The sequence below is a fragment of the Sturnus vulgaris genome, chromosome 12, assembly GCF_052056855.1.
Source record: "Sturnus vulgaris isolate bStuVul1 chromosome 12, bStuVul1.hap1, whole genome shotgun sequence".
Classification (NCBI taxonomy): domain Eukaryota; kingdom Metazoa; phylum Chordata; class Aves; order Passeriformes; family Sturnidae; genus Sturnus; species Sturnus vulgaris.
The window spans coordinates 14,851,739-14,878,841 of NC_142254.1; the positions used below are offsets into that span (position 1 = coordinate 14,851,739).

Below are 27,103 nucleotides of genomic sequence, written 5' to 3' on the forward strand. Positions count from 1 at the left end.
CCGCGGGGACTGAGGTTGTCTTTTGGTGTTTCTTTATGGAAAGTTGGACATTTGGCTCAGCAGAAATCCCCATGCAAACTCGGATAGTGGCCAGCCCTGTGACACAGTGTCCTCCAGGCCATGCTTGTCTTCCAATGCTCCCACTCCCCCTGGGGTGACAGCAAAGCTGGAGGTGGCGAAACTGGTGCCTGGTTGGGGATGCCAGACTGGGACAGTGGCACTGGGGCTATGGAAGGGCAAGGAGACATCCCCCCTCTGCTAGTGGCCTCCACACCAGTCTATCCAGTTAGAGAAAGCCAAGTACGTCCCCACAGATGAGGAGTGATTCCCCAGCTGGCACCTTCATCAGGAGGGGATTTCTCTGGGTGAAGGAATGGAGGATTCAGCCATGGTGTAGCAGAGGTGTTGGGCAGCATGGTGGGAGGTCAGCCCTCATGTCGCTGTGCCACGTGTGCTGTCTCACTCACACAGCCACCTAGAATAGTGGCACCATCTGGTTCCAGCTGCCCGAGGGCACGAGGACCTCCCTGGCCCCCTTCTGCGATTACAAAAAGTGAATTCAAACATCAACTCAGCTGGACTCAGCTGGCCTTGATCCCTTTTTTTCTTTTTTTTAATAATTTAGGTTTGTCTCTTAGAGAAGAGAGGGGGAGATAATGTCTGCAGAGCATTTAATCTTCTGCCCAAAGAATAGCAGAGAGCAAATTAGGATCTACTCCAATTAATTTGCCTTGATGGGCAAAATCTGGAGAGCGGCCATATCTGGGAATTAAGAACAAAAGCAGGGAGTGTAAAGTAGGTCACCGGAGTTTCGTAACCACAACGAGGGGTTTTCACAGCAGGGCAGGCGCTCCAAAGGCTCCCGGTGCCGGGGTCCACCAGTCCCATTCCCCACCATCCTGTCCTTTCAGCCTGGACAGGTGCTTTAGGATGCTGTCAGTGTGCAGGGAGCCGGCTGTTTGTTGTCGTGATAGGAATGAGGATGCCGTCCCTTCTCACGGCAGGACATGGCTGTAGGACTGTCCCAAACCCTTAGGCCCAATGGCAAGACAGACCCTGGCTCAGTGTCCCAGTTTTGGAGCACCAGAGAGCTTTCCTAGTGTCAGCCTGCCCACCCTTGCTGTCACCCTGCTGCCCTCGGCCCTGCAGGCACCTCCCTGAAGGAGGATTGGGGTGACAGGTGACACTGGGGTTTGGGCAGAGCTTTGCCGTGGACCCTTGCACGTGTGGTGTCATCAAGCAGTGGTGACTCACGGATCCACCCTTTTCAGCACCCCCAAATCTCAGCCCTGGCTTCCCAGAGCCAGCAGTGCCTGCAGGCTGTGTAGTGGTATAGTGACGCCTTTCACAGCCAAAGGTGTGAGTCACGTTGTGACAAGTGAGGCAGCTTGGGACCTGTGGTGAAAGAGCCTGTGGTGTGACCTGGACGCTGACACTGTCCAGGAAATGGGACCTTCTGTGGTGCGTCGTTCACACGGGGTGAGATACACGGACAGACCACAGTTTTGTGGTGGATCGTTGATTCCGGCTTGATTGAAGCAGCACAGTTCGTTGTCTGCAGGTGTCACCGTGCTGGTGGCAGCCTGTCACGGCACGTTGGTGGCGCTCCATCCCCCCGGTCCCCTCCCGTGCCCCGCCGCTCCCACCCCTGCGGAGGTGCCGGCGGGCGCTGCGCTGTGCGCGCCCGGCGCCCGGCTGGCGTTTATCCTCTTAGCCACCCTGCCGGGATCCGGCACTAATTCACCCTTAAACACAGGATTGTCAGCAACTGGGAAGGAAAGAACCGGCGGATTATCCCCCCGGCGCTGGCGTTAAACACGGGGAGTGGCAGCTGCTGGATGAGGAGAGCTGGGGTGGTGTCTTGCTCCGTGTCCCACGGGGCACCGGCCCCGGGATCAGCATCTTCCCCCAGCGAGGGCTGCCGACAGCCCAGATATTTTGTGTCCCCCCAGCCAGCTCCAGGAGGGTTCGTGGAATAAATAATGGGAAATAAACACATGCCCCACACAGAGCTGAGAGATCAGCAGCAACCACTCAGCCCCACGGGATGAACCAGCAATCCTGTTACCATTTCCTGGACCTGGCAGAGGACTGGGACAGCCAGGGTGGCATCCCAGAGGTTATCAGTCACATGTTTAAGTTACCTTCAAGTACATGTTTAAGTGACCTTGCAGGAAGAGGTTTTATGATGAAACATGCAATATTTTATCTTGGCTCAAGGAAGACCATGATTACTAAGCTCCTTGCTCACACAGGACAGTGTGCAAAGGCTTTCTTGGGCCAAAACCATGTGCCCAGCTGCTGGAATGTTTTTGGGACAGACAGAAATCACAGAAACAGCAGCAACTCGCTACCCATGGCACATAGGAGCTCATGGCTCCTGCTCTCTGCTGAGCCTGGAACAATCCTCAGAGCAGTGGCACTTGTGTTGTTGGCCAGAGGATCTTGTTGCCGTTCCCAAGTGGGATGTTTTCCCACATGCCAGCCAGATTTACCCACCACTGCTGCTGGGGCCTGGAAGCCACACCAGCAAGGAGCCCCTGGTCTGTGCCACAGCTGGGGTGTCCCATTTGCAATTCCAGTGGCCCTTTAGGCTGTGGGTGGGGAGTGGGGAGGATGCCTCACCAGCCCAGGCCTAGGGGAGATGGTTTGCACACTGGGCTTTAAGAGCTGGGAAAAATATCCTAAGTTTTCAGCATAACAGTGACAAGGATGGGAATTAGATCATCTTCCACTGATAGATACAAGTTTAGCCAAGTTAAACGCTCACAAATCATCTTGATTTAACTTTGGCAAGTTCCATGTGAACCTGGATTCCAGTTCCCTAGCTTTTTACCCTCCATCATCTTGGTTTAAAAAAACCGAAAAAGCCTCTCTTCTCTGCAAACCATGGTTTTCTTCGTGACCATGAATACAGCAAGGCCAGAATAAAAGGGGTGGAAAACAGAAAATGTCACTGGAGTTGCCCATCAGAGAACAAGCTATTGGCTGCCAAAAAGACAAAGAAATCTGCCCCCATCTTTTACTAAGGTGCCCTTTAAAACGAATAAAACATTTGACCCACCTCTAAAGGGAATATCTGCTATGCCCAACCCTGAAAAGCAGTGGCCAGGAGCACCAGGACAGCGGGAATTGCCCCCTCTTGGGCCTGTCCATGGACCCATGGACTACCTGGCATGGCCATGGGCAATATACTGGGGGAATGGAGTCACAGACCCTCCCACTCACCCTTTTTGGGGACTGGTGCAGGGAGCTTCTCCTATCCAGTCCCCAGAGCAAACACGGAACTTGGGAGGGGCTCAAGGGGCATCCCATGGCAGAGAGACAGGAGAAATGTAAAAGTGTCTTTTAATATAAATATAAATCCATCTGAAGTGCTGCAGGAGAAGACCGTGCCCCGCGAGGGATGCCCGGGAGGGAGGTGGGCGTGGCGGAGACCGGTCAGCAGCCGAAGGAACCGACCCGGCATCACCTGGGCACCCTGCGGGCGAGCAGGGCTAGAGCCAGAGCAGCAGCAGCGGCAGCGGCAGGGCCAGCAGGGCCAGCAGACGGGGGTGCAGGGAGGTGGCCGAGCCCCGCAGCGTGGCCTGGTTGGTCTCAGAGGCCGACGAGCCGGGGGGCTGGGGGCTGGCCAGGCGGCTCCGGGCGCTGCACAGCTCCTGCAGATTCCCCTGGAACTGCATCTTGCGGGACTCCTGGCGCAGCGACTCCCAAACGCTGCTCGCTTCCACCGGGCATCTGGACAGCACGTCACTGGCACAGGTGTGGAAATCATCCCAGGACCTGGGGAGGAGGCCGGGAGTCGGGGGATGCTGGTGGCAGTGACCCCGCCGTCCCAGCCGCTCCCGCAGGGACACTCACTTGCAGATGGTTTCCAGCTCCTGCGCCTCGTCGCCGCCCTCCTCCTCCTGCTGCTGCTGCTGCCGCCGGATGTTCAGGGTCATGCTCTCGCCCAGGCTGATGAGGCAGCTGGCGAAGCCCCTGAAGATGCTGTCGCACTGTCCCGCCATGCTGACGGGCTCCTGGCTCGCGGCTGCGGGGCACAGACAGGAGAGGCCGAGCTGAGCCCCCTCCGACCCCCGACAGCTGCCCAGCTCAGGGCAGGGTGGCTCTGAAACATGGCGAGGGACTCCCACATCTCCCCGGACCGCCAGCATCCCCTCCCTGGGCACTGGCGGTGACCTTCGCTCCTGGCCCGGCAGCCCGAGGCGATGGGACGGCCCCGCAGCGATGCTGCCGTTCGCCGCGGGGCTCCTGCCTCACCTCGGGCCTCCCGGGCTCTCCCCGGAGCCATCTGTCCCGGCCTTGATCCCCTGACAGCAAAGATTAATTTGTGACTACAACAGATAAAAACAAAGCAAAGGCTCAGCAAGCTGGAGTCCCTGCTCTGACTGCAGTGGGAAAGAGAGGGAAAGGGGAAAGTGGGAAAGAGAAATAAAAGGGGAAGGGGGAAGGGGAAAGGAAAAAGGAAAGTAGAAGGAGGAGAGTAGAAAGGAGGAGAAGAGGAAAGGTAGGAAGAGGAAGGGGGAGGAGAAAGAGGGAATGGAAAAGGTGAACAGGAAAGGGGAAAGGATAAAGAGAAAAGGGAAAGGGAAAACAGGAAGGGGAAGCAGGGGAGGAAAAGGGAAGAAAAAGCACATAAGGAAAAGGCACAAGTGCAAGTCTGGCTGCTTCATTCTGAGAAGTCCCAATTCCCTGCTCTGCTCCCAGTTCCCAAAAGCGATTTACCACATGCACTGGCAAACCCTGGTGCTGGACAAGGGACAATGGGTGACAGGGTGTGTTCATGAGGACTGCGAGTGCATCCATGACTGGTAGGAAGCCCAAAAGGAGCTGGTGTGTGTGACTGGGTCACAGAGAAAACCTGCATGGTCCTCAGCTCTGCTCCAGAGGTCCTGCAGGTCAGAAGATGTGGGCTCTCTGTGCCAATTCACAGGAGTTACAAGAGTTTTGGAAGTGACATGGGTGTGCACCAGGGAGGTTTCTGATTGAGGGGGAGGTTTCTGCGAGGGACCCCTGTGGAAAGGTGACCCCAGAAACAGCTGAAAGTTTCCTGGTGACTGCTGAGGCAGCCAGGATGTATCCAGGGAGCCTTGCTGCCGGCATCCCATGCCTGCACTCCTGGAACAGGGTCCTAAGCAAAGGGGCTGTGGTCGAGACGATCACAGGGCACTTTAGGTGTCTGCAATGAGAACCCCCTGAGCACAGCACCGAGGAAAGTCTCGGACTGATGCCAGACACGTGGGTCACAAACACCGCAGGTGTCAGTAAAGTGGGATCCATTGCTCCTTTTTTGACCCAGCCGGGCAACAAGCGTGCCTCCCACCAGCCCAAGGGGTCAGCAGCTAGCAGGGTCAGATGATGCCTCCCCTCTGCCGGCTCCCTGCTGCAGGCTGAGGTTTCACCTCCTGGGCTGCTCTAATGCTCGGCACAAACTCTCCCCTCCGCTCAGCAACCTCGACATGAAGAAGGAGAAAGCGGAAGGGCAAATCACCTCTGCTGCTCTGCTGCATAAGCATGGGGAAAAACCTGCCCCCGGCTCCGTCAAGGATAAAGCCCAAGGGAAAAGCAAGCCAAGGGAAGTTTCCCAGGGCACTGCAGAGCATCCCCGGCTCCCCAGCGAGTGCCGATGCAGCCATCCTGCTCCGGGAGAAGGGTCCGACTCACCCACCCTCTGAGCTAAAATCCACCAGAGGTTTGGTGGTCCCTGTCCTCCATCGTCCGTGCAGCCGGACCCGGTTAATCCCGGGCTCCCCATCTCTTTTCAGAGCAGAGATGTCACTGGGTACCGCTGTGCTCCGCGTCCTCCCTCGGCTCTCGGAGGAGCGGGAGCATGGAGGGGACACGCCGGTGCCAGTGAGGCGCCGGACCTGTCGTCAGTCCCCCAGCGGTCAGGACGCCCTCCGGCCCCGGTGAACTTCCCAGCAGGGAAAGCCAGCAGGTGCGTGGGGCGGGCACACACAGCTGGAGAGCCAGAGCTTGGGAACTGTCCCTGCCTGAGCAGAGACCCCGGACAGCGCCGTGAAGCCGCGTTCCTCCTTGCTCGGCGTCTCAGGACACGGGACAAGGGTGGATGGATCGCTGAGCCGTGGGGCAGCTCCCCGCAGCTACAGAGGGTGCGAGACGCGGCCGGAGGTCCCGCTCCCACCCTCCAGCTCCCCAGCCCCGGCGGGGAGAGCCGGGGGGTACCGGCCCTGCAGCCCGACCCGCGGCACTCACCGAGGTGCAGGAGCAGCGGGCACACGAAGCCCAGCAGCCGCCAGCAGCCGCCGCCCATGGTGCGGACCCCGCGCCGCCGCCGCCGTGTGCTCCGCGCCCGCCGCTGCCGCCAGCGCCGACACCGGGACCAGCCCCCGGCACCGCCCCGGGACCAGCCCCCGGCACCGCCCTGCCGAGCAGCGCCCGGGGCTTGCAGTTCATACATCCGTTTGAGTGGGACGGGACCGCAAAGATCGCAAAACTGGCAGCACACCACAAACCAGCAGGCACACCTTCCAGCCCTGTGCAAATTGGTCTTGTGAACGCTTCCAGGGATGGAGCATCCACAGCTTCTCTGGGCAACCTGTGACTCACTGTCCTCACAGGGAAGAAATGTTTTCTAACGTCCAATCTGATCCTGCCTTCTGTCAGTGTGAAGCCATTTACCCTTGTCCTACCCTCTGTCTACTGGAGCTCCTTTATGTATTGGGAAGGTGCTGTAAGGTCTTCCCAGAGTCTTCTCCAAGAGGGAGGAACAGCCAGAGACATTTTTGCTGTGAAAAGGGCAATTAATGTCCCCTTCCCGCAGCCAGCAGCCCACCATCACCTCCTGCCTCTCCCAGGAAACAGAGACCACCATGCCCTGCTGGACTCACACAAGCAAGCTTGAGCAGAGAATCAGGAAAGAAATCGGGGAAGAGAGAGAAAGCCACTCCCCTCAGGCTCCAGCCTGGAGCTGGTTTGATATCCTCAAAGACCCCTCAGTCTTCCCCCTCCATCACAACAACAGAAGAAGGTCTCAACTTTTTTTTTTCTCAAAAAGTTTTTTATTGAATTGTTCTTAATGTTATTTCCAAAACCCCCCCCCCCCAAAAAAAAAAAACCAAAAAAAAAAAAAAAAAAAAAAAAACCCAAAAAAACAAAAAAACCAAAAAACCAACGAACAACAAAACCCCCCAAAACTTCAAAATTTAGATAAAAAGAAAAACCTCGGTGTAAAATCAAAACTAATGTCTGAAACATAGACATGCTCTGAAGCACAACAGAACCAGTGGACCCCCTGGGCTCTTGCAGTTTGCTGCTGCCTCAGCACCCTGACCCAGAGCCTCTCACTGGGGCACTCCAGAGGTATCACCCCTGCCCAAACCTGCCTCGCTGCGTCAGGTGGGCTGGGCACTCCACTGTGGATCTGGACTTAACGAACCTCAGAGTAACTAACTAATTAATGAATTTTAACTAACCCCTCTCGCTCAGCTGACCTCCCCCCTGTGCCTACATCCTGCGAGGGAGGAGGAGCTGGAGCCCTTCACTAAGGTGTGGGTACAGGTTTCTGGTCAGCAGGGAGCACCAGCAGCCCCTGTGCTCGGGCTCAGATCACACCTCGCTGCTCCCTTGCCGACGGCAGCAGATCCAAACTTTTAAAGGGCTAAGAAATCCATCGGCTTCTGCTGCATGAGACATGGACTGCCAGCGAGCCTTGGGGACGGATGGGCAGGTGAAGAAGAGACTTAACTCTCAAAAAAGAGGCTATTTAGGAAAAATAAGCCAAGTGAATGTTCAGTGACTATTTGGAACTATACACAGATGGCGTTCGCCTTAGAGACATCACACACGTGCTGATAGATTTTCTTGCAAGAGCTCTTAACACCAGCCAGACGTTGTTAGTAAGTGTGGATCTGCTGGGTGGGCTTTGGTGGAGCAGCCCACCAGGCAGCCAGGTGCTCCTAGGTCATGCCAGGGGTGACCAGGCCCTGCAGCATGATCATGAGGCGACGTGCAGGTTTGCTCAGAGGGTTGTGGGGTTCCACCTGGAGGAACTGGAAGAGCTTTTGCCGCACCTGGTTCATGACTGACCCCATGTGGTCTCTGGTGATGGGGTCACTTTGGTCCAGGTGCATCACTGCATCCTCCAAGTAGCTGAAGGAGAGAGAGCAAGGTTAGGACCAAACCCAGAATACAATCCTAATCTGAATCAGTTCATGTTAGCACTGAAGATGCACAGTTTTGTTCCCCACTCCACCCAAACTCAGCAGTATATTCAGTTGTCACGAAATAAATGTTCCTGACTCACAGCAGAGTCCACCTATCCCTTCCTAAACATGTGAGGTCAGCCTACAGCTCCCAGCCTGCCCATCTGCCCCACAAGCTGGCTGCTGGAACCAAGGCAGAGGCAACAGCCAGTGAGAACTCCCGACAGTGCTGGAGGTCAACTCTCAGTAAATTTTTTCTTAAATACCTTTAAAGCAGAATTAATCACTCATTAGGCAGCAAAACCTCTCAGCAGTGAGGCTCAGTTTGTGTAGGGCTACAATAGTTCCTGTAATTTTAACAGGAAGTAAGTGGTGGGAGATCAACATTTTTACCAACAGGAAACTCTGAAACTCAGGAAGCTCCAATTCTACAGTGAGAAAATGTGACAACTGCAGTAACAATGCAGCAGCTTTAACCCCCATTACCAGCCTGAAACTTGACTGTAACTTGAAACTCTTCAGTTTTTCTAGTTTGTTTCATCCTTATTGAGTTAAAAACTTAATTTAAGTAATTTTTCCATACAAGCCATAGTCAAAACCTGTAGGTACCTTAACAATTTCACTTTTAAGGGCAGATAGCAGGGTTTTGACTCAGACACTAAAAATGTTCATGGCAAGTATCAGTACAGTCACTATTTTGTCACACAAGCTTTGCTTGGAACATCCACCAGAAATTATACCAGAAGCTCCTGCTGCAGCCTCCCACTGAGCCTGACAGTCACGACAAGAAACTGCCAACACAAAGTCCAGTGATGGGTTAAGAGCTGGGGACAGAGCAAACTGGCCCAGGATATTACGCTATCCAGGGAACGTGGCACTGTCCCTCCTTTTGTCTCCCCAAGGAAATCGTTCCTTGGGGAATGGGGATCTCTGCACAGGCTGCAAATATTTACAGGCTACAATTCCAGAGGTACCAGCACCTACTGCTGGGTATTCCTTCCACTATACCTCAGGGCAGCACATCTTTCTGTGGCAATCCTGCATATTTTTCTGAGTTACCACTGCCAACATGCCAGTAACTGGCTACAGAAACTCCAACTTTTCTTGAAGTTCCATCTTCCAGTTCCAGGCAGTGAATTGAAAGCCAGAGCTAAGAACAGGACCCAGTTCACTGGTCATACTCACTTCAACTTCAATTCTGTACGAGTGCCCAGATCTGAGGAGAGCTGCTGAATGAGGGAGAGCAGCACAGGCTGGGACAACGGGCATGGATGCTGTCCAAAGACTTGCTGAGTATCCACAGTCTCACAGACATATAGAACCAGGTTGAGATCAGCTGCTGTTAGAGCCTGCAAGGAAGACACAGCTAAAAATGCACAGGAATCTACAGGCAGGTGAGGGACACAGGACAGAGTGACAACTCCGGGATGCTCAGTGGCTTAACAGCCTCCTCTGGGAGCAAAAATCTTTGCACCTCTGCTGTACAGGCCAGCAGGGCCATCTTTAGACTCTTGCTCTATGCTCTGAGGACACCTGTGTCTGAAGAGAGGGGAGCAGGTTACTGTCAGCAGCATGGAACACGGCCAGCAGCGCTATCATTCCCAGAAGAGTTTGTCTGCAGCAGCTCACATGGATCTGCCTGCATGTTCAAAGTCAGAGGCAAGGTCAGGCCCCAGCTGGTAGATCTGCCTGGAGAGGCTTATGAAGCTGTTGCTCTTCAGAGGGGTGCCACGTGTCAGCACCGATGGCAGAACACGCTGGTTTTACTGGAGCACTGACATTGTCCTGACAGGACATGGACAGGGATGAAGGAACTTTACTGCTACCAAATCATAGAACCTGCATGGCTCTGGCTCCACCTGCATGAGAACAACTGCACCCCTCAAGCACTCCATTGCCACAGGTCTTTTCAGTCAACTCCTGTGTAAGCTGTTGTGAGATTACATGCCCACCCCAAGGAGCCTTTTTTTCCTTCTCAGTCCCCAACAAGCAGTGGACGACTACCAGGAAAAGGAGGTACCTGCTGGAAAGCTTGGTTGAGGTGTCCCTGCTGGAGCAGCTGAAGGATGTGAGTCTGCTGGGACTGGAAATCCATGTGAGTAGAGGGGATGGGTGTCCCGGCTGCCGAGCGCATTGCCTGGACGATGCTCGAGGTGACAGCTGCTTGCTGCTCCTTCATAGCCAGGCTCACTTCTCCTTTAATGACTCTCTGCACCTGGGCCAAAATAGACTCCTGCATGCTGAAAAAAACAAATCAGAACCCATGGGTACCTCTGAGAATGAAGAGCCAAGGGATAACACTGTACAAAGCTTATACCGGTGAGAAAGCACAGGCTGGTTTGCTTATTGTAGTGCGGCTCCCTAAGGGTTCACACAAACAGATCTGAGGCACAGGCAACTCTGTGGCCAGCACCACCATGTCCCAAGGTGCACTTGGAAGATGCTGGGACTCTGTGCAAGAAAGTGACATTTCAGGGAACTAAGCCTCTCATTAAACAAAGTTTTAAATCTTTAATGTCTCTGTCTTGCAAGCAAGGTAACTAAGCTGTGGGTTTATTCCCAAATGGGGCCAGCTTCCTACAGGAGATCTGTCAGATACAGCTCCTAGTGTGCAGGAATCATCTTTAGAATGAGAACACACTTATACTGTGCCTGTGACTTCTCCACAGAAAAAAAATTCACAGTGCAAACTCTGCTGCTCTGTGTGACTCCTTTTCCCTCAAGGGCTGGATTCTCCCCTCTCACAAAGGGCATAAAGCATCAAATCTGCTCTACCACAGGTAGAAAACTAGGACTTCCCTGGGAACAAGCACAGTCCATGCAACAAGACCAGGATTTAGTCTGGTGGCCTTCCTGGCAACTCTGGCCAGGACTGAAGACCCTGGTGTGCTCTGACACGTTCTAGTGGCTTAAAATAGACAGGGCTGTTCTGCCCTGCAGGTGACCACCAGCCAATCCTGATGCCTGGCAATCTGCCACTGCCTCATGGTGTGCATGTGCTGGAGGCACTGCTGGGATCCCATCCTGAAACCAAGGGGGCAAAACACAAACTGCTGCAGAGCAGGTGTGGGGAGAGAGAGTAGCCTGTAGAAACTGTATGCCTGAGGACACTGAGTAAGGAAAAGCCTTCCAAAGACTCCTCTGAAATGATCTTCAGGAAGTGTTCAGATTTGAGGTGCTTAGAGGTGCCTTAGATGCTTCTGTTCTCCATTGTGTACACGGGACCTGGGGAAAAGCTGAGCTTCCCAACACAGTTGGGAAACTTTCTGTGGGCAACAGTCAGCAGCCCACGTGCTTTGCTATATGTGCAGGGTCAACAAGCAGCCCTACACCACTCCTGGCTTGCTTCCACAACTAAGCAGGGAGAACTGCCTGTGATACATGAATGTAATGTCTCAATGACATCTCCTTCCACAAGCCCAGCTGCCAACTTACTTGCCCACGATGATGTGCAGCTGGTGCTGCACCTCAGCATGGACACTGGCTGCGATGGTGGATGCCAGCTGCTCCGTGGTGCTCTGGAAGGTGCTGATGAGCTGCCGGAGCTGGTTCAGCAGCGGGTCCCGCACCTCCTGCTCTCGTACCTTCTTGTTCTTCAAGTGAGCCTCCAGCTGCTGGATATCTGCAACAAGCAGAGAAGGAAATGTTTGTGTCATCTGTAGCTGTGGAGGCGATCAGGGCAGAAATCTAGCTGCCAGGCTCTACGTGTTCTCCAGCAGAAGCAATTGCTGAGCCTGTGTATGAGCACAGGACAGAGGAGAAGCACAGGTCTTGTTTTGGGGTGCATTATATTAAATTAGAAACCCATCTTCCAGTCTCCCCATCACACAGGATCACACAACACAGCAACAAACCACCAGTTCTCCTACAACAGACTTCTACAGGCACTCCTTGTTCAGAGGTGATAAAGGCAGGAGTAAGGGTGTTTTATTTCATATGTATTCATACAATTCATACGTGTGAATTGTGATCTGCATTAGTTCAATGCTCATGAAGAAAGAGGGGGAACTTTTCTGACAAAAAAGATATCATGTCTCCAGAGATTTAAAACCTGTATTTTAAAATATCTTATGAACTGACCTGATCAAAAGGGAGAAGAATGTAAGCTCTCGTATTTGTGGGAGACTTGTGAAGAAGAGGAAGGGTGCAAAATAAACAGCAGCTGCAGACACCCTGCAGATCTATGGCCAACAGAAGTTACTGTCCTAGCACTGGCCACATTCAGGCCCTCTGCAGAGTAATACCTGTCCAGCCTCCCCAAAGGCCAAGGACCTGCATCCCAAGCCTGAGAACAGGAATGAACTTCCTCAGTGCATCAGTGTATAGTTTTCCTTACTTAAGGGAATAAATACTCCACTTCAGCCTATGTTCACACTGTTCAGCCACTACTTAACCTCTGGTCATCCTGGTACCCATCTCTAAAACTTCTCCTCTGAGACGAGGGCCTAGCTGCAGGACTGCTACCCTGTCCATTCATCATGTTCCTGACACCAGGATGGGATAATCCTGCAGTTGGGCATTCCTACTCAATAGAAGTCGTCACAGATTCCCAGAATAGAGCTGAGTGTTTTACTATGTAGGCTACAAAGACCAGAAGTGCATCTGTACTCTTGTAGCACCACTCACAAAAACCTCCCCACTTCTGCTTCCCAAGAATGAAACAGAACACATGGATGAGCTACGAGGTTAAACTCTCAGCAGTGAAACTCTGAAAGGCAAAAACAAAGTCAGTGTGTTGTCAGCCACTAATGCAAATAAAGGAGACTTCGAAGAAGAAAACCTACTCACATTCCTGTGTGCCCTGCTTGAAGGTGTCATTGATTTGCTGGAACATGGACTGGCAGCTCTTCTCAAAGGCTGGCAGCACGACGCTCTGGAAGGCCTCCCTGTAGGCTGACTGGATGGGTCCCTGCAGAGTGTCAGCTGTGGCCCTCACAACACTGTCTGTAAGGTTCTTACAGGCAAACACAGAAGATTCCATAAAATTAATTACAGTCTGCTCCAGAACGAAGGGTGTGAGCAAACACCAGGTCCCTGCAACACACCCACACCAGGTAAGGACAGCCCAGTGTCCAAGGGTGCTCCCTTGGCTCTTCCCACTGGCCAGGCTGCACCATGACTCCAGCAAGCAGAACCTCTGCATGCTCAGGGGCTGCCCAAAACCAGCACCACTTCTCTGTACTTCTGCTGTAGAACAAGGGAAGGTGGCACAATCAGGCCCAGCTCCACTCCCTTTCTCCTCCTTCCTCCCCAAAAAACCATAATTTCCTGCCAAGGTAAGGAAGCAGTTTGTGCCACCTAAATAATGTAGATATGGAGAACAGAATGGAGCCAGTCAAACGTTTGCCACTTGACTGAGCTGGCCCTAAAAGTCACTGCTGTGGTAAGAATTTCTACACTAGCAGAAAATTAACAACTTTTTAAATTAAACAAAGTGTTTATGAGGCAAAGTGGGCAGGGGAGCATACAAAGAGCTTGTCCTCCTAATGAAACCATGAAAAAGCTTTGACTACTGGCAGCTAAACTGGAATTGCCTAGAGGCAGAGGTGAGGGGAAAAGGTGTAAGAAGTTGCTACCCAGGCAGGTGACAACTCATTGTGCCCTGGGAAAGCTACTCTGGTACTCCTTACCTTTGATTTCACTAGCTTGGTAATATTCTCTTTCAGTGTCCCCTCAACAGCAGTGAGCTTGGCAGCAATAGTATTACTGAGCTGGCTAACAGTGGGGTCCATGCTCTTGGAAATGCCTAGAAATAAAAACAGGACAAAATTGCAGCTTTAAGCCTAAAGTCACACTTCAAAGCCCAGAAAAGAAAATAGAATCAAATGATTCTTGGGTATGACACAGCAAGGGACAATGATCACAAACTTTGCTTGGGGAACCAAGGTAGGACATTTGAAGAAAGTTTTTGCTAGGAAGGTGGTACAGCTCTGGAAGTCACCAGAAGTTGTGGAACCTCCAGCCTTGAAGGCTTTTAAGCGCTGCTGTGACAAAGTCACAGCTGACCTGATCCAGAATAGCAGGTAGTCCTGCCTTAGGCAGCTACTGGCTGCAGGCTTTCCCACCAGCAGTTTTTGGAACACTTCCTTACATACATGGTGCCAGTGCATCGAGAAAGGGCAAAGAACTTCAAGCTTGCTCCAGCCAAGTCTCAGCATTTCCAAACTCATCAGCCTCTTTCACCTTCCTCCACTGAACAGACTCCAAAGGCTTTAGAGATTATATAATGGAAGGTCAGACCACACTCTCTGGAAAGGCATTCCCTCTGGGAGTTTCATACTGCTTCTAAACCACAGCCCCTCTTCTCAGATTACAGTGGGGCTCACAGCAGTCTGTTGTGCAGACAGACTGGTGTCCACACAACCTAAAATCCGCTCCATACAGTGCCAGCACTTTCCCAGTGTGCTTTCAATCCCAACGGAGCCTGTAGGGATCCACCTGCCAGGCTTAGGCAGCCACACTCACACTGGGGCACTGTCTTCTTCATCTCCTCCCGAATGGTCCTCTCCAGTCGGTTACACACAGTTGTGGACAGGGACTGGGAGAGCTGCTGGGACAGGTGCTCCTGGAGCTGCCCATTGCGCTGCTGCCCTTCCATCAGCGCCCGGTCCAGCCTTCTCTCTAAGGAGAATTTGTGTTAAGGAGCACAACAGCAGATTTCCTGTCTACCCACAACACTCCTGTCCACAAAGATGGACAGTAGCTTCACCTCCAGAGGCTCAGTGAGAGCAAATGTGCAGCTCTAGTGAAAGAGTGGTCTCATAACATTACTGCTGTGTTCCTGAAATAGGGTGCTCTTGAACAGTTGATCAGGGTGAGAACAGAACTTTGGAAGGCAAGATAGAAATGTCAAACAGCTAAAATAAGTTGGACAGTGCTGGTTCCTACATACTGTGGTTAACTTGGCTGCCCCATTAGCAGCTCAGCTCCAGCCAGCCACTCACTCACTCCTCTGCAGCAGGATGGGGGAGAAAACTGGCAGGGTAAAAGTGAGAAAGCTCACAGGCTGAGGTAAAGACAAGAGGTAAAACAAAAGCTGCACATGCCAACCAAACAAAATAAGGAATTCATTTACTACTTCCCATCGGTGAGTAGGTGTTGAGCCATTCCCAGGAAAGCAGAGCTCCCTCACACCTAATACTGCCTGGGGAAGAACACCACCACCAATCCAAGTGTCCCCTCTTCCTTCTCCTTTCCCCCAGCCTTTACTGCTGAGCACAGCATCATAGTGTGGGGCATCCCTTTAGTCACTGGGGTCAGCTGTCCTGGCTCTGTCTCCTCCCAGCTTTTGACCACCCCCAGCCTCTGCCTGGTGGAGAAGCATGAGAAACAGAGAAGGCCTTGATAGGGCTTAGAAAAAGCAAAACCAGCAAAAACATCAGAGTATTATCAGCATTGTTTTGGTCACAAATTCAAAACATAACACACATGAGCTGCTGTGAAGAAAATTAACTCCATCTGAGCCAAAAGCAGGACACCAGAAACCATTCAGTCCAATATCCATAAACAGCAAGTTGGTAAAAATGTTTCTATAGAATGGAATTAGTGGTCCTAAGTGATACAGTGTATGGGAGCAAACGCAGGCTTTAGGCTACTCACATCTCATGAAGCAAACAACCTCTCTGAAGGAGCCAACACACAAACACATCTTAAACAAACAATGAAATGACAATTCAGCTGCTGACAAAATTTAGTCCATGCATAAACTTGTGGAGAAAGGAAAAATTATTCTAGTATTACAATATAGCTCTAGACACTGAAATTCAGTAGAAAGGTATCTAAATTATCTGTGAATATCAGACTGATGGTCAAAAAAGGAAAATCCAAGACTAAATAATAGAGAAAACTACTGTCATAGAAGTTAAGAGTGGTTTCAGACATAAGATAGGCTGCTCAATTTGGGGAACATAACCACATTCAGTGCAGCAAATGTACACAGGAACCAATGACTCATAATACAATACAAATATTTGGATATCAGGTTTGAAAGCACCAAAAGAAAATACTTCTAAGACAACACATAAGGGACCTGTAGACCACCATATGAATAAATGTGGACAAACAAGATAATTCTATATCCAGCTATGCAGCAGGGCAGCCAGATGCTATTTCTGATGTAAGTACTGACTTGCCTTAAGGAGGAAAGGAAGTAAAGGATCAGCCCATAATTACTCTTGTGCAACTGGCCACTGCCCGAGGTGGGATAATGTACCAAATGCACCCCTGGTCCACACCAGCACTGCAGCACTTATGGCTTAATGGGTAACTAAGATTTAGTGGCACAGAGAAAGTGTCAGCTCTTCTCTGTTCTGAGTTTCTTGCCCTGAGAAAGGGCCTGAGAGGAAGTGAACTCGTTATAGTGCAACCATGCAATTGTAGTGCACCTACGGCCCCATGCTCCCAAGATCCTTGGCCTTTCTGAGCCCTCCTCACACCTCTAGTCTGCCCTGCAGCCTTTCACCCAACAGCTGCACACAAGGATACGCTCCTGCTCCTGCTGGGAGTCGATCACCCTCTCCATGTGGCCCATGAGGGAGCTCTGGATGGCATCGAGGTGATCCGTGAGTCTCTGCAGCAGGTCCATCTGGTTCTGCCGCAGCTCGGACAGTTCCCTCTGTTGGCTCCTCAGGATGCACATCAGCTCATCCTGGAACTCTGGTGTCACCTACATGGGAGAGGACAAACATTCATTCCTAACAGGACTGAGGTCAGCTGAGCTTTCTGTTCAGTATTGAGTCAACCCTTGTGCCTGGAAGTGACGTGTAACACACAATGCAGCAAACAGGACCAGTTTAATGCTGTTCCCAAGAACTTTTGTGCCAAGGAATGAACTGATAAAGCAAGGTTCCTGCATGGAATTAATAAATGGTTGCTTAGAATATTAACTGTTTAGATTCAGGATGCCCTTCAAAACAGATATTATTAACTTTTGGGCAGGTACTGGGAGTGTTCATGCCTACAAATGTAAACAAGGACCACAAACACTCACAAAAGAGCTGTGCAATCAGTACAGTAAGAAGGCTTCTTTAGAGCACTTTCTCAGATCTTTATTTATGAAAACCAAACAACTGGACAAGTATTAATTTATATAGGTGTCTCTTCACCTAGTCAAAATAGTTCAAGGAGTGTGACGACCCACCCTTAAGGGGAAGGAACAAGGGGACACACACAAGGGCAATCCCCCTGTGACCCTTTCTTTGCTGGGAACAGCTTATCTTGCTGCAGGTCAGCACAGAGCAATTCCAAGCCCAACTGCAGCCCCATCCCAACCTGCTAGGGCATGACCCATGACACTTCAATGAACTGTGATGAACTTTCTCTTAGGTCTTCGCTAGTAAGATATGAAGCATCATGAGGAGCAGCTCTGACTCACCTGGTTGTTAGATGATCTTGGTGACTGGTTCATATCCCTGGAAATAAAAAGAAAAAGAGTAGTAACCCAATTATGTCAATTAACTCCTCTTATTATCCAAGTCTTCTGCCAAAACAGATCACACATTTTGTGTTGCTTTAGATTTTACACTGCAGCTCATAACTCCATTCTGCCTTGTGTAACATGGAGAATGATGGGAAGGTGATGAAATCCCACTCCTTACAGCACTGTGACACTATCATGTGCACTGTTCACAGAGCCTGAAATTCCTTACAGACTGGTCCCTTTGCAGGGAAGAGACCTGAAGCAAGTGTTAATGAGGACTGTTACAAAGTGCACTACACACTGATTTTTCAGTTTTGTCCAAATTCAAAGGCAGGGAAGACTTTGCCAAACATCTTTTGAACCTCTCCCAATATTTTACCAAAGAAAAAGCAAGTATTCATTTGTTAAAATTTAGAATGAATGAACACAAATCTTCTAGTGTGATTCCAGCTCTCAAGGTGAAGAAACCAGTGACACACTCCAGCTTATACAACAGAATAAAGAAAAACACTGAACTGATCCACTAATATTGCATGTCTCCACCAAAGTCACAGATCTATGAAGAAAAGTAAACATTTTTCATTCTCAGACAACACCCACTCAGCAACTTTAAAAGGAGTGAGGCAGAAAAAGTGAAAGTCATTTCAGAGGCCAAGAGCTTCTGGGTGTCACTGTGCAGGACCACAGCCACAATTAAATGCCATAGCTCATCTTTGTTGTGATCTGCACAGCCAGAGATCCAAACCATGGAGCTATGGGAAGAGGATGGAGCCCCATGCAGAAGCTGTGCTGCTGTCCTCACACTGATGCAGATAGATTGGTCTAACATGCCATGGGCAGACCTTTCCAGTCACCAATTTCCACTTGCAGGATATTGATATAGGCACTTTAGAAACACATAGAAGCAGCAAGCAGGTAACAAATGACAGATATTGCTGAACAAGGGCACTGTGCCACTGTTCAGAAGCCAATTAAAAATGGAGGCCATTGTGACACTCACAGCATTACAGTTCCAATAAAGCCTTCACTGAAACCAGTGAAATGGCCTAGTGCTCCTTTACAACATGCAATTTACCTCCCACACATTCTTCTCAAGCCCAGACTATATTTTGGATTTTGAGTCCCAGCTGGAGATAGTGCAGAACTATTCCCACACCTGAGTGCCAGTCAGTGTCTGAGTAAGCAGCAATGCTTTCTGTGGGGTCCCTGCCCTTTGCAAATGGGGCAAGGGTAGGGAGCACTTGGCTGCTGCCTCACACCCCAATGGCTACAAGAGGCTGTGGCCCTGCCCAGCTGGTCCTGGAGCCTCCTGTGCCCCGGCAAGCCCAGCATACCCATCATCCTTCTTGCCCTTCCGCTTTAGCTTTGGGGAAGCCCGGGGGGAGGCCTTGACTTTCCAGTCCTTCACAGGCAGCCTCTGCGCAGATGCTTTGGCACCGAATCCACCTGACGTAGAAGCCAAGCTTGCAACTTCATCATCATGGTCACTGTGAAGGAACAGCAGGGGAGAGGACATCACTCACAACACTGGACTGTGTCAGCCTTCAGTGTGGGGATGGATTCACACAGCACTTCATCCACACATGGCCAGAGTCAGCTACAGACAGCCCCACCTTAACCTTTCACAGTCACCTCTGCAGAGCTCAGAACAGGCTGCTCTGCTTTGATCCCAGTCTGCTCAGGCTGAGCTCGAGGGCTGTGCAGCAAGGCTTGGAGGGTCCCTGCTGTCCCTAATGCAGGGACCCAGGCAGCAGGGCTGAACAATGCCTGCTTAGCTGCAAATACTGGCACTTGAGCCCCAGGATGGCCTAGCAGGGAACCCAAGCACAGCACATCCTTACAACTTCACAGACAGCAAGCACTGGACACAGAACGCTTTGCAAGAACAGAGGAGGATCAGGTGAGCCTAAAACATCTCTGTGATCCTCAGTACCTTGGAGACTTCCACCTTCTTACAATACAGGCTGCACATTTCAGTCTGAATTTACGTGTGGATTGTGGACAACCCTCAGCTGTCAAAAGGGCCGAGCTTGTCAGACACACAGAGTGTGCCCACAGAATTTCAGGGGGACTCAGAAGGAAGGAAAGATGTCAGAAGCAAGAAATTTACTCCTGAGGTACCCTTGCTACCTTATATAAGGCCCAATATTTGGAAATTGATCCCTTAATAGGTTTTTACTGATAATTAAACCAAGCTTGGTCCGTGTTTTTAGAAGCAGCAAAATCAAACCTTTCCCTACAGGGAATAAACTGGAGAGCACCCAGAGGCAATCTTGAGATGAGGGGAAGCTGGGCTGGGGACAGAGGCACGAATGCAGCCTGAGCTGAGTCCATGCAGGGTGAGAGAGGGGGCTGAGCACTCTGGTACCTTTGTTCTGCACTGGCATCCTGGCTGTCGTGCTGCAGAAGGTGGTAGCTGTGTCGATGGTAGGAAGAGCTCTTGTGCTTTTCTTCAACCTCATCCCTTGGGCTAAAAAGAGGAAAAAAGAAAATATCATGAAAGTTTCTTTCTACTTGGATATTCACTCTCTCCATGTCTCATGAGAAATCCTGATAGAAAATCTGTAACAAAAATCAATCCCACACTGATCCCACAGATCCAGGAAGAGCCAGGTGTAGTGTTGACACTAAACACTTGAACTTGTCCATGTGCTTTTCTGGGGCCTCAAAAAGGAAGAAGCAGCTCAGCTATGCTTGAAGTACTAACCAAGAACTATCTCCCAACAGACATTCATACAAGAGAGGCAAGTCACTACTCAAACCTGGCAGCACACCATACTTCAATGAACAGAATAATCTTGGGTTTGTTTTTCCTCATTTAACACTGATCACTGAAGCAAAAATCATCAGTGCTTCTTAGTGTCTGAGGAAGTGTGTGAATTTGGTGGGTCAGCTCCAGATAGAACAGATAGAACTGTAACAGTGGATCTAGTCTGAGAATCACAATGATTTTGAAAGCAAACTGCACGTGATTCTAGGCTGTCAATTAGGTCTGCCTGAATGCAGCTTGCAGGAAGGACTATTAAACGTGAGCATTTGTGAAATCTCTCACAGTCAGAGATAGCTGGCCTGGTGTTCTGATATAAGACATCCTGAAGAATTCAAAGACAGAGTGGGATTGAGGGGAGTTGCAAACTCCTACAAAAGTATTTTCTCAAGTTCGTATTATGAGTAAAAGAAAAAATATTGTGTAGAAACACAGTCTTAATGCGCTCCCCAGAGCCATCAGATGGGACTGCTTCCTGGAACAACACCCTCAGCTGTGGAGGCACAAGGTGAGGCCTTTCTTTGCAATTCTGATGAGGAAACAGTCCAGGATTACCTGAGGGACAACACTGACCCTCTCAGCCTTCTACTCCTGCTGAAAAGGAGGCTCACATGGTGCATGTAGCCCTAGCCTAAGTGGTCTCTGGAGATGCCAGATGTATCTTGCTGTTCTCATCTCACTACAAGACAGGGGCACAAATTCTGTGATGAAACTCAACACTGGTCCAGCATAACAGACTGCTCCTTCTAAGCAGCCTAGGTGATGTTGCACCATCCTTCCTTCCTGCTCCACTGCCATTAATTTTCTGACTGCTAAAGTACTTTATTTATTTATAACACTAGCTGCATGGAGCTAATCCTAGAAGAGAGACGTATAATTAACCTATAAGCAAACCTGTCAGTTATGTTGTCAATTGATTCAACAAAAGCCTGCAGGAATGCATCACCTGGGCAGAATATAGCTTGTACTGGTTTGATTTACAAAGCACACAAAAAAAAAACCTCAAGTCTCCATGTGAACATGAAGGCCAACAAAGTAGATTTTTCACCTTCTTAACAGAGATCATGCAAAGAGTATCAGAGAGCAAAAACGGTCAGAGGTGGACTAGGAAGTTCAGGACAAAGCATACAGACCAAGCACACAGGAAGGCTGACTCATCAGATCCTATAAGGGAAAGAGGGATGGAGAACTGCTCTGGATTAACTACAACATAAAAGCTTTTCACCGAGTTGCCAATTTGGCAAGTGCAAACAAACTGCCCTGTGCCAGACAAACCCAAGTGATTACCTGTCTGCCATGCTGTTCCTGGTTTCCCGGGTTATGTCAGGAGCCGCTGGCCACGGCTGACTCACAACACTGTCAGAAGATGCATTTTCCTGAGTTAAAGCAGTCTCCAGTAATGATGGAGCATTCAGTCTGTCCACCTCCACTGGAGGCATGTCCAAAGAGTGGTGGCTGTGCTCAGAGTTGTGGTGGTTCCTGGGAGACAGCAAGTGCAGGGCTGAGGCAGCTGAGGCCATGCTGTCTGCGTGGTGCCCGGGCTCCAGCACCTCCCCCGGGAGCCCGGCCGGAGCCGCAAAGCTGCGCTGCAGGGTCTCGGAAGCGATCTCTGGGATGTCCTGGGACATGGCTGTGGAAGCAGAGGAAATGACGTCTGGGGAGCGCTCGCGCGTGGGGGAAGCCTGGGGCACCACCAAGGGCTCCACTTCCTGCAGTTCCAGTGCTAGAGAGGAGTTTCCTGGTGCAACCTGAAAACAAAAATCAAACAAGAGCCTTATGGATAATGTGGAGACACTCCAAGAACCCCTGGTGCCTTGGAAACAGCCCACTGTATCCTTTCCTCATGTGATCCCCAGCTCCCACTCCTTCACCAGACAGAAAACAGACTTGCAGTGGACGCTCAGCTCGGCTAATAGCACACTTAAGCCAATGCTAGTTTGAACTCGCTTTCAAAAGAAAACATAACACTAATTCTACCTCCCTGCTCTGCTCCAGATTGTCCCCTCTTTGAGGGAGAACATTAGTTTTAACATTGAACATCTTCTGGACCGAAAACTTGCTTCAATTTCAAGCTTTGGCCATGATCTGTTTTACAGAACACCTGGAAATTAAAATTTAGGGATAGGAAATTGCAATTCCAGAGTCATCAGACCAACAGAAAGGAATAAACCTTTCCAGGTAGCACTATCTCTTAACATAAACGCTGATCACATCCAGCCACTGGGACAGTGACAGCACAAGGTAGAGCTGTCTCTGGTTTTCAGAGACACGCTGTTCTATACATGGACAAGCTCCATCAGTGTGGCTGAGTAAACTGGGCTGCACATCTGTGCCACCAGCTGTTTTCCAAAGGGCACACACTGTCCCTGTTAACATCCAAGTAAGTGTAATTTCATAGAATCCTAGAAAGGTTTGGGTTGGAAAGGCACTTTCCACGAGACCAGCTTGCTCAAAGCTCCATCCAATCTTGCCCCAGGGATGGGGCAGCCACAACTTTCCTGGGAGTCTCTGCCAGTGCTTACCACCCCCCAAAAAAAGAATTTCCTCCTAACATCTAACCTAAACCTCCCCTCTTCCAGTTTAAAATCATTCTCCTATGCCCTACCCTTGTCTGCCCATGCAAAAAGTCACTTTTATATCTTTTAAACATGAAAGGCCACTTCAGTCCTCAGAGCCTTTTGTTCTCCAGGCTGAACAATTGCAGCATGTACAGGCTCACAGAGAGGTTCCTTGGCCCATGAGAAGGAAGGGAGCAGCATTTGGAGCCTTACTGGAACAGGTGCCTTTGGTGTCAGCTTGTCAGGGAGGCCTGGGATAAGAACAGAGTGACTCCTAGGACTGGTCTGGAGACTGCTGCTGCTGCTGCTCAGCGTGAGGCTGGTGTCCAGCTGCATCTTGGGGCTCACAGTCAAGTCTTCTGATGCTCTGCAGAAACAGACACCAGCAAATCAAGCATCCCAAAGAAATGACTGATGTGCATCAAACACTCAAGGTGAGGAGATGGGGTACAAAGGTCAGTGGAGGAGCCCTTGCTCTTTTCACCATGGTCAGCTACTCCCTGTCAATGAGCACCTGCATCTCCAAGTCCCCATACAGCACAGAGAGATATCAGGTGGAAACGACAAAAAAGAAAAAAAAAAGGAGGCATTGTAATCTTTTAGAATACAAGGGGTCAGTGAGAGAAGAGATCAATTACATCTCCAGTGCACACTGTACAGAGTACAGGGAGAAACAAGACATTATGAATAGGTCTCCCTTCGTTTCCCAACCCCCAGAAGTAAAACTCTCACCTGTTATGCAGCCCAACCCACTGTCACACTGTAAGATTTTCCTACCAGTCCTAATTCTCTCCCTGTCCTTGGTGGCTACAGCGTTCTCTTACCTGTAAACAACAACGGCCCTTTGGGAAAAGCATGGAGAGCAACAAAACTGAGCTGCAATAACAGGATCCCTATAAGGCACACATAAAACACTCTTGCTGGCCCCTAGACGACAACAGGCGTGTTCCAAGCTGCATTAGGGATGCAAACAGCTGCCTTTACAGGGATGTTGGGACTCAGGCCAGTTTCTAACTCTGGTTACAATCTCCTCTCCTAAAAGACATGCTACAAGGCTGCTATCTCAAAGGCCTGTGTCAGTTCAGCTGCAGATGTATTATTTAACTCATGTGCTATTTACCTGGGCAGAGAGGCATCTGTGACAGAAGTGCTGCTCATGGCTGTGACTGCAGTCAGGGAACTGACACTGCTGCCTGGAGAGACAGCGATCTGTAAGGAAACACACAGCACTCAGGGTGGGACAGAGGGCAACAGCACAACTCAATCTGAGAAAGAAAGACTCCTAGAGACTCTTTGGTGAAGAGGGAATAGAAAACACCCCCACAGGTTGGGTTGTTCCACTAAGGTGCTCAGGTGCTGGTCAAAAGCACCTCATCGGAACTGCTGTCCCAAAAGTGACCTCACTAGTGCAGAAGCAGAGGGCTTATGGCAGAGAGTAGGGTCTCAGAAGTCTGAACAGTCCCATCTACCTATCTGATCATTTCAGATCTGCATTCCCACAAGACCCCATCAGACAGGATGTGCAGAGGTGGCATATTTTCTTCCATTACAGTTATAGCATAACCCCAAACATGTGTAAACCAGTCTCCCAGCTTAGATACAGTTATTTAGCAAACCTGTGTTTCTACAAAGCACACCTACATCAGTGGTGTACACACACAGCACTTACAACACCAGCTTAGGCCAGTTCAGCATTTTAGACATGCCAACAGGTCTCTGCTCAGTCTGGTTACATGCAGAGCTTCCTGTGTGCTCTGTATTCAGCTAGCAGAGCTTATCACAGTCATTACAGCTGGAAAGCATGTCCAAAAGTGCCAAAATCCACCCCCATCACCAGAACAGTGCTGATCTCGGATTACCTGTTGAAGAGAAGTACTTGGTGTCATGAATGCATCTGGAGTCATCAGCTTGGGTTTGGCTTCATTGGAGAGGGAAAGGAAGTCTGCTGGCACAGGCAGGTCTGCGATACGCCGCAGGTCTGGCTGGGAGCCGTGCACAGACTCCTTTTCAGATCCCAGCCCTTCCGTGCTCATATCAGCCATGTGGTCTGGAAAAGCTTCAAGGGAGAGATACAAATCAGTTTGGAACTTCCCTCCAAAACTAAAGCTCTAATTCCACGAAGTATGAACTTATGCCATTGCATGCCATGCTTGAGTCCAAAAAGAACAAGCAAAAACCCTGCAACATTCCAGTCAAAGCTTAAAGCAAAGCAAATCCTGTGTTATGCTTTCTCTTCGTATGCCAGACTGGATTTTATCAGGCTTTGATAATAAAATGTCCAAGCTTCCTTTCTTCCCTAAAAGCAAGGCCAGTTGAACTGCCACATCCGAGAATGATGAATGAGCTGAAAGAGCTCATCACAGACAGCACAGCCCCCTCTACTCCCACAGCTTGCTGTCACTCTGATCTCTTCCACCTGACAAGAGGCAAACTTCAAGTTTCTTTCACAAGTGCAAAATCACCCAGGAAGGTGAACTCAAGCATGCACAAAGCATTAGCACTCCTGGTTTAACGCATCCCAAACTCCATACTCACAACCAGGGTCTAACCAGCTTCCTGCTTCACTGCTACTCCACAGTCAGAACCCTTTATGCAATGATACCACTGCAGTACAAAGAGATACCCAAAACCACCCTCCTGCTCTCCCCACCAACAAGTTCTAAAGGCTCAGCAACACTGAAGACCAGTTTAACACACATGCTCACCAAACTCCTCATGAGAGCTATGGGAAGGCATGGAAGCACTTGTGTCAGGGCTATGAAGAGGCTGGAATCTAATCTGCACATCCTGTAGGGCCCTAGAAAGAAACAAGCATCTCTGATCAGCTTAAGAACCACCAAGAGAAGACTTAAGGCATCATTAATGCTCAGAAGATTTCTCTTCACTGAACTAATTCCCTTGGAAAATGCTTTAGTGTTTTCTGCCTGTTACAGAAGTGTCACCCAGTTCTGCCACCCAGGGTATTCCAGATGTGTCCCAGCACTTGTGTGTGAGCACAATTCTTAAATTACTCATGGCCATGGAAATACAAGCCTGTCACACCATTCAGGGCTACCTCCTAGTAAGGCCATACACACCACAGCCAGGAATTTCTATGGAGCCAAGTAGTTTTTGTTATGAGCAAAAGAATTCAACCGAAATTTCTACAGGTCAGTGCAGGGTTAGGACAACCACAGACACACACATACTGCACACACATACTCACTTGGTGTGAACACAGAAGAGTTTTATCAGCACACCTGCTGCTGATTCAACAGCTCCAGGGCCCTGTGCACCTTCTGGAAGGGAGGCAAAGGTAAAATATGAAGTTGCATGGAAGCCACACACAAAGTACTACAAAAACATCACAGCAGGATGAACTGACAGCAAAAAACCAGCATGATACAGATTCTCTTTATCCATGATCTGGATGAGAGGATCAAGAGCACTCTCAGTACATTTGCAGACAACTCCACAGAATATCCTGAGCTGGAAGTGACCCATGAGGATCACTGAGTCCAACCCCTTGCTCTGCACAGAACACCTCAAGAATCACGGCATGTGCCTGGAAGAATTATCCAAATGCTACTTGAACTCAGACAGGCTCAGTGCTATGACCACTGCCCCAGGGCACCTGTTCCTGTACCTAACCACCCTCTAGATGAAAAACCTTTTCCGGATATCCAACATAAACCTTCACTGACTCAGCTTCATGCCATTTCCTTGAATCCTGTCACTGGCTGTGAGATTGAAAAGGTCAGTGTCTGCCCCTCATGACGATGCTGGAAGACTGCAATGAGTTCTTTCCTCAATCTTCTCTTCTCCAGGATGAACAGACCAAGTGACCTCAACCACTCTCCATACAGCTTTCCCTTCACCATCCTCATGGCCTTCCTTTGCACACTCTTTTAGCTTAGTGTCTTTTTTATATTGTGGTGCCCAAAACTGCACATGGGACTCAAGGCCTCACCACTGTAGAGTAGAGCAAGACAATCCCCTCCCTAGACTGGCTGAGTATGCTGTGCAGCATGTTAGGCAGGAGTGTTGATCTGCTGGAAGGGAGGAAGGGCCTACAGAGGGGTCTGGACAGGCAGGATTGATGGGTTGAGGCCAGTTGTGTGAGGTTCAACAAGGCCAAGTGCCAAGTCCTGTGCTTGGGTCACAACAACCCCCTGCAGCACCACGGGCTGAGCAGAGTGGCTGCAAAGCTGCC

At 50.2% G+C, this 27,103-nt stretch overlaps 2 protein-coding genes across 2 annotated transcripts in view; both read right to left on the reverse strand.

The window, feature by feature from the left end:
• Positions 1–3,331: 3,331 nt before the first annotated feature.
• NRN1L (neuritin 1 like) lies at positions 3,332–6,355 on the reverse strand. The gene is made up of 3 exons (XM_014880678.2): positions 6,220–6,355; positions 3,862–4,033; positions 3,332–3,783 (listed from the first exon to the last, which is right to left on the reverse strand). The coding sequence occupies exons 1-3, from the start codon at positions 6,275–6,277 to the stop codon at positions 3,498–3,500; spliced, it is 516 nt and encodes a 171-aa protein (XP_014736164.2). The 5' UTR covers positions 6,278–6,355; the 3' UTR covers positions 3,332–3,497.
• A 719-nt stretch (positions 6,356–7,074) lies between these two features.
• Positions 7,075–27,103, reverse strand: part of EDC4 (enhancer of mRNA decapping 4) — a 33,164-nt gene continuing 13,135 nt past the window's right edge. The window contains exons 13-29 of the mRNA XM_014880714.2: positions 26,117–26,189; positions 25,617–25,708; positions 24,771–24,967; positions 24,032–24,120; positions 23,125–23,278; positions 21,641–22,101; positions 19,955–20,056; positions 18,921–19,073; positions 17,542–17,578; positions 16,653–16,833; positions 14,634–14,789; positions 13,799–13,914; positions 12,957–13,122; positions 11,604–11,790; positions 10,189–10,408; positions 9,354–9,517; positions 7,075–8,115 (exon numbers count right to left, since the gene is read on the reverse strand). Coding sequence (XP_014736200.2) covers positions 7,923–8,115; positions 9,354–9,517; positions 10,189–10,408; positions 11,604–11,790; positions 12,957–13,122; positions 13,799–13,914; positions 14,634–14,789; positions 16,653–16,833; positions 17,542–17,578; positions 18,921–19,073; positions 19,955–20,056; positions 21,641–22,101; positions 23,125–23,278; positions 24,032–24,120; positions 24,771–24,967; positions 25,617–25,708; positions 26,117–26,189 — 2,741 coding nt within the window. The 3' untranslated portion in view covers positions 7,075–7,922. The remainder of the gene's footprint in view (positions 8,116–9,353; positions 9,518–10,188; positions 10,409–11,603; positions 11,791–12,956; positions 13,123–13,798; positions 13,915–14,633; positions 14,790–16,652; positions 16,834–17,541; positions 17,579–18,920; positions 19,074–19,954; positions 20,057–21,640; positions 22,102–23,124; positions 23,279–24,031; positions 24,121–24,770; positions 24,968–25,616; positions 25,709–26,116; positions 26,190–27,103) is intronic.

Coding starts and splice junctions, on each gene's coding strand:
- NRN1L (XM_014880678.2), bottom strand. CDS start 6,277: ATGGGCGGCGGCTGCTGGCGGCTGCTGGGCTTCGTGTGCCCGCTGCTC. Junction 4,034..6,219: donor CCCGCTGCTCCTGCACCTCG/GTGAGTGCCGCG, acceptor TGTGCCCCGCAG/CCGCGAGCCAGGAGCCCGTC. Junction 3,784..3,861: donor GAGCTGGAAACCATCTGCAA/GTGAGTGTCCCT, acceptor CCTCCTCCCCAG/GTCCTGGGATGATTTCCACA.